The sequence below is a fragment of the Lissotriton vulgaris genome, chromosome 4_1, assembly GCF_964263255.1.
Source record: "Lissotriton vulgaris chromosome 4_1, aLisVul1.2, whole genome shotgun sequence".
In the NCBI taxonomy this organism is placed as follows: Eukaryota; Metazoa; Chordata; class Amphibia; order Caudata; family Salamandridae; genus Lissotriton; species Lissotriton vulgaris.
In genome coordinates, this window is record NC_141691.1 from 815,678,033 (window position 1) to 815,684,873 (window position 6,841).

At 51.4% G+C, this 6,841-nt stretch overlaps 1 protein-coding gene across 1 annotated transcript; it reads left to right on the forward strand.

Moving 5' to 3' along the window:
- The first annotated feature begins 1,320 nt into the window (after nucleotides 1–1,320).
- SOX4 (SRY-box transcription factor 4) lies at nucleotides 1,321–5,485 on the forward strand. The gene has a single exon (XM_086965148.1). The coding sequence runs from the start codon at nucleotides 2,062–2,064 to the stop codon at nucleotides 3,259–3,261; it is 1,200 nt and encodes a 399-aa protein (XP_086821274.1). The 5' UTR covers nucleotides 1,321–2,061; the 3' UTR covers nucleotides 3,262–5,485.
- Nucleotides 5,486–6,841: the final 1,356 nt, after the last annotated feature.

Consider the following 6,841-nt stretch of genomic DNA (forward strand, 5'->3'; position numbering starts at 1 on the left):
GGGGGACGCGAAGGCACCTGAAAGGGACGGCTGCCCAGAGCCTTCACAAGAGGGGCGATACAATAAAGTCCACACAGAGCACTACCACTACGCTAGACGTTTATGAGTTGTCACGAAAGCACCCAGGCACACCTGCCTATGGAGATGCGGTGGGCTTTATGAATGTTTTAAAGCCGGGGCATGAGTTGTCTGAAAATCGAGACAGGTTAAGGCATGACCCACGAATTAGGGTCACGTAGAGCAGTGGGGGCGAATACGCGACGGAACTATAACCCGCCCCTCCTGAAAAAAAAAAAAAAACATCCGATCACTAACCCAATCTAAGCTTGACGGTTGCTGAGGTACTCTGGGAAGCTCCAAAACCAAGTGTGTGCATATCCCTACCCATTCGCGACCTTACTGGGGATGCTATCACACTGCTCGGCTGCATTGTAACAGCTGCAAGAGGTGTCATTCCTCGTGTCCGTTCCTGGACTACTCTGTATTGGGGCTGGCTAAGAGCAGGGGTACTGCAACATCGTTGGACGGACTAGATAGGGGAACGTCCAATCCCCAGCCAAGATTCAGAGCGCACTAGGGCGAAGATGACGGATTTACAATTTAGTGTCAATACATGGTTTCAGCAGCGCTATTCCACAGATGGTTCAGGGACCCATTACTTTATACTCTATTTCTTTTTACCTTGTGAACAAAAAAAGGTGCATCAAAGACAAGTCTGTGATTTTCGTTGAGCATTTAACCATCACACGTGGCATTAAATACTTGCGCCAGTGGCTGTGATATATGCATTGTTAAACATTTTAAAACAACTGAGCACACGCGATGTGATTTTAAATAAAGGGCGCATGACAGGATGAGCAAGTGAAATGCGATTCCAAAAGTGTGATGAGGGTATAGTCACCTTTGATAGTGGTCAACATATTTTTAGAGTTCTCAGAACAAATAACGTCCCAGGCAACAAACGCCGTGAGTGCACTGCTTTGCGCAGAAACACCCGTCAGTCACTACATGCGAGAGAACACACGAGACGTTCCTCAGAAGCGAGGAACAGGGGAGCTGGTATGACTGGCGCCGGCACCGCTGCCCTTCTGTTGTTTTTGATCAGTGAGGGCTGCAGGAGGGCATGCGGGTCCCGTCAGTGCTGCCTGACAGGCATGGTCTCTGGCTCCACGGCTCTGGCAAGAGTCCATGTACAGTGCGCACGCCCCCTTTACCTCCCCTTCACCCCGACTCCGGTTACAGAGCACGCCCCCACCCTTTAACACGTTCGTACATCCTCCCCTGAAGAACCAAGACGGCGTCCATAGTCCCCAGATAGGCTCACGTTAAACCCAGAAATCTCAGCCGCCGCTCGTGTCCCCGTTTTCAAAAAGTTTGCTCTGTGGCTGGGAATGAGGTCAGCGCCAGAGCCTCTCATTGCACGCGGTGATTATTATTGCATCGGCTGCGAGCCAATGGCGGCGGCAGAGGGCGGGGCTCAGCGCGGAGAAGCGTTGGATACAGCGACTGATTGGTTAGCACCCGCCTGGGGAAGGGATAAAGCGACGCGAGGCATGCAGCCGGAGCGCTTCAAGCAGCTGTAGAGGCAGGATATATGTCAGACCGAAAGATAGAGGCGAGCACAACCTCAACAGCTCACCATCCTGTGCATGCAAGGAGCTCACACGTGAGGAGCTGCCTACTCAGGCACAGCCAACTCCCCCACTAAATATACCAATAAACGAATCCTGCCCTAGTGGAATTGATTTTTTTCTTCTTTTTTGACTTCACATTACAAATCGCTCAGGCACAGAGACTGTCCAGGCCTGGGCTGCAGGGATCTCTGCACAAACTGTCTACTTACTTGGGTGTTTCGAGGAGGGCGCGGGAGCCTACAACTGCCACCGATGCATCATCAGACGCCGGTCCACTCCTCATATGCCTGATCGCCGGCTTCTGCCACCCGGTAACCTGAAACGACCGATCGTGAAGTGACTGTAACCGGGCGAGACCCTGCACCTTCCGCTTGTTGACTGCACCCTTGTGCTCAGCCCGGCTTGCAATCCTGACATCGCTCTCACCATGGTGCAGCAGAGCACCGCCGCTGCCGAGAGCACCGAGGCGCTGCTGGCTGGGGACTCGTCCGACTCCGGCACCGGGATGATCGAGCTGGGGGTGGCGCAATCTCCGACCCCGGGCTCCACCGCCTCAGCCGGGGGTAAAGCTGACGACCCGGCATGGTGCAAGACCCCCAGCGGGCACATCAAGCGGCCCATGAACGCCTTCATGGTCTGGTCGCAGATCGAGAGACGCAAGATCATGGAGCAATCCCCGGACATGCACAACGCCGAGATCTCCAAGCGGCTGGGCAAGCGCTGGAAGCAGCTCAAGGACGCTGACAAGATCCCCTTCATCCGCGAGGCGGAGCGGCTGCGTCTCAAGCACATGGCCGACTACCCAGACTACAAGTACCGTCCCCGGAAGAAGGTCAAGGCAGCCAACCCCGCCGCCAAGCCGGGGGAGAAGCTGTGCAGTGCCGGCCAGAGTAACAGCCTCAAGCCTGCCGTGAAGAAGAGCAGCAGCGGCGGCGGCTCTTCCAAGAGCGCCGGCAAGCCTCACCACGCCAAGCCGGGCAGGTCTTACCCCGAGCCGCTGTGCCTGGATCACCATTCTCTGTACAAGTCTCGCACCTCCTCCTGCTCCTCCACCTCCTCCAGCGGCAGCGGAGGCTCCACCGGCCGCCTGCCGGACAAGAAGCCCTCCCAGCCCAAGCGGCTCTATGTCTTCGGCAGTGGGCTCACCTCGTCTTCGCCCATGGCGGTGCCGGCCGGCCCCTGCAGCCCCACCGACCCCGGAGACCCCCTCAGCCTCTACGACGAGTACCCGCCGCCGCTGCACGACGAGGACGGCGGATCCGCCTCGCCGGGTTCGCCGCACAGCTACACCAGCAGCAGCGGCGGCGACGGCAGCCTGCGCGCCCCGTCCCCGGCGCCTTCCACCTCCTTCTCCACCGCCTCCTGCTCGTCGTCCGCCTCCTCACACTACTCGTCGTCCTCGTCCGACGAGGAGCTGGAGGACGAGCTGCTGGAGCTGAACCCGAGCCCGGGCTTCGAGAGCATGTGCCTGGGCTCCTCGGCGCTCGACCGGGACCTGGACTTTAGCCTGGAGGCGGGCGCCGGCTCGCACTTCGAGTTCCCCGACTACTGCACGCCCGAGGTGAGCGAGATGATCTCCGGGGACTGGCTGGAGTCCAGCATCTCCAACCTGGTGTTCACCTACTGAGGGGCCGGCGGGACAGGGCACAGCCGCGCGCACACCACAGCCAGGAACCCACCCGGGGACAGGGGGCGACACTACACCCCCGCACGACCCACCTTTGTGTTTCCAAAGGGACTTCGCTCTGCCTTCGACAGCGGGAATGGCGAGAAGAGCCAGCCGCCCGCCCTGCACCCCTGCCGGCTCCCTGACACGGGCTGGAGAGGGGGCGAGGGCGGCACTTTGCGGGCAGGTGTCTGGGGCCCACCAGAAAAGAAGCAGTGCTACGTTTTCTTTAGTACTTGCGTTTTTAATAGACTATGTTTCCTTGAAGGAGTCCAGACCAAAACTTGGGAGAGTTCTAATGGCAGGGACTGCCCCGTGGAAGAAGGGAGCTGGGTCCACTCTCCCGAGAATGACTGCTCCTCCCAGAGCAGGGGCCAGAGGGCGTAGGAGGACTGGCAATCGCCCCTCTAAAACTGGAAACTAGGCAGGGAAATACAAAGTAATAATAAAGACTGAGATGGATTTGCACGTTAACCGAGAAGGCAGCGCGTATGTTTTTTCTTGCTCCACCTCTTCTTGTATCAATGACTTTTCTGGACACTTAAGAAACAAACTTTGCAAAGGAGACTGTTTTTTCCAGTTCGCCAATTTAACGTATTTATGTGGTACAGGAAAGGGGGCGCGATTCTTTTTCACACCTTTTCTTTCCCTGATTCTGAATCGCGCCGGATGATTTCGCTGGTGGGTTGTTTATTCTTAGCATGTTATCCTGTCTGTCTTTCGAAGATTTTTTCCTGTCGAGACTGTTGAACAGTTTAAAAATAGTGTTAGGGTAATACGCAGATAGATGGCGCTATGTTTGATTCCTACAGACACAAATCACCAGCTTTTTTTCCGCTCTTAACTCTTTAAAGGATTCAAACGCAACTCAAATCTGTGCTGGACTTAAAAAGGAAATCAGGACCAAATGTTTCTCAGAGTATGTATGTGCTATTCCTTGGTAGGTGTAATCAAAAATACTTGTTTTTTTGCCACACCGATTTCCATCCTAGTGTAATTTTTCCTTCTCGTTAATGTACTCAAATGCCATGTTATGTGGACATATTTATATACTGGCCAAACATTTGACTGTTTTTTAAAGAAATTTTGTTTGGTAGTCTCGTTGTATAAAACCCGCACCCCATTTATGTCTCCTTCGCGGAAGGGCTAGAGTTTTATCTTTTAATTTTTTATATTTAAATGTAGACTTTTGACACTTTTAAAAAAAGAGAAGAGATGAAAACGTTTGATTATTTTCTCAGTGTATTTTTGTAAAAAACAAACAGAAAACAGATCTATAAAGGGGTGTTAAATCGGTATAAATTGCTGTTTTGGATTTCCTGATTCTGGGGACTTAGAGACGGCCGGGGTCTGGTATGTCACAAATCGCCTGGCGTCTCTTTCCATGTTTACAACACTTGATCTGCAGGCTCTTTAAAGTGACAAGATCCCTTCCCGGCGGTGCCCACTGCTCGCCTTTACATATACAGCAGTATCCATGCACTGTAGCTGGACATTTTTCACAACACAACCTCTGAAAGTGACTTAAATACGTCGTTTAAAACGCTTTACAAGCAGTTGGCGCATCCACACAGCACAAGGGATCCTGTAGCTTTAAACTTCAAAACCCACATCTTTTTTGCACTTTTTTACATACACACAACAAACAAGAAGACGTGCCGTTTAAACCACTGGATCTATCTTAATGCCGATTTGAGTTTGCGACACTATGTACTGCGTTTTCATTCCTGTATTTGACTATTTAATCCTTTTCTACTTGTCGCTGAAAAATATAAATTGTTTTTAGTCTTTTATGGCATGACGATAGCATATGTATTCAGGTTATAGCTGTTGTGTTTTAAGATTGAAAAATAAGAAAGTGAAAACATCTTTGTACATTTAAGTCTGTATTATAATAAGCAAAAAAGAAGATTGTGTGTTTATGTATGTTAATATAACATGACAGGCACTGCTAGGACACCTGCCTGTGAAGGCAGATCTGCTTATGGTATTCTTTTTTTACTTTTTTATATAAATCATCCATCCTGTGCAATATGCTGTGTAGAATATTAGTGTCTTACCACACCACAAACCATTGGGAGGGGGCCATGCCAGCTTATGTCAAGTTCACTGCCTGTCAGATTAATGCTTTCTGTAAATAAACCATTTTTCCGAGAAGGAAATAAAATCAGCTGGAACTGAACCCTATAAAGCGACTGGTTTGATGCTTTGTGTATATTGCCTCTGCCCCTCCCACGGATGTGTCTGCAAGTAGCTGCATTCTTAATTGCGCGCTCCCCCGCCGTGTTGATCAGGGTGCAGCCCTGCACTCAGACATGCATGCGTTGTGTCTGAGGAGACTGGCAGGCGATGATGTAATGGGTGTGAGGGTGGCTGTGCGCGCGCGTGCCGTATGCGGTATGCTCTCGAGGAATTTTCCAGTACAGTATGAGGGACCTTAGCAAACTCTTCACGGAGACGGCAACACCGCTAGGCTGCAAGAGGGCACCAGAGGTGCGCAGACTGAGTCTGAATGTTGCAGAACAGACTGGATGGGGGTAGCTGGGGGCGTCAGCGTGGTCTGACCTTGCAGATGTATCAGTGTCGCTATTTCTAGACACGTTTGTCCTCCTTGAAGGAAAATGAAGAGGGCATTGAGGTTTGATACCCTGTAAAAGCATAAACTGGTCTTGCACCTGGGCCTCTGTTGTGAAATGCCCAGGTGCACACCTGCGGAGAAGGAGGGTGCTTGGGCGGTGGTGGGGGTCGGCGCCTCAGGCGTTTTGGTAATCATGCATGTGTATCGATATTGTTCCTAGAAGTCTCCGCAGGTCAGTGGTTTATAGCAGTAGCTAAAAAAAACAAAAAAAAACCCACCTACAACATCCGAGCTAACCATTCAATTTGGTTACTTCGGATGTGCGTTTTTCCCAGATTGGGTTTCAACCTCATGTGACGGCCACATTTTATAGGGCGATGAGTCAAGTATGTTCATCACTTCCTTCACCTAGAGGTGCTGTTTGGTGTGGTACGCATATACTGGGTGAATTCGGGCAAGTATTCGTGTGTGGGGGGGGCGTGAAATCAAATACACCACATGTCACCTAGCAGCATGCGGGAACCACAATGAGACGGAGGTGGCAGGGGAATGAATGAATCATCGCCGTAGAATACCAGCCCATTGAGAAATACACCGTGCTCCATTTCAGGCATGCTCAGAGGACGTTGCTTTCAAAGAACAAGGGGTAGAGGGTCGGGCCCTGTGCCAGCTCACGGTTGAACTGCACTTGAGGCTGGCTGTCAAGTGGTGACATGGGCAGATGGGACATGGTGAAGGTAGGTCCAAGCCGGACACGCTCAACCTCTCGTCTTTCTATTGTCGATAAAAAGAGTATCATTAAGACGAAACAGGCGAATGTCCTGGTTTGTAAAGATTAAATGGCTTTTTTGAGGTCGACTACTTAAGTACCATTTAGTTTGGTATAGTAACACTCAAGGTCTTCTGAAAGACCATTAAGACTGGGTCGAAATGGGCACTCTAGTGCTAGCATTTCTGATGCAC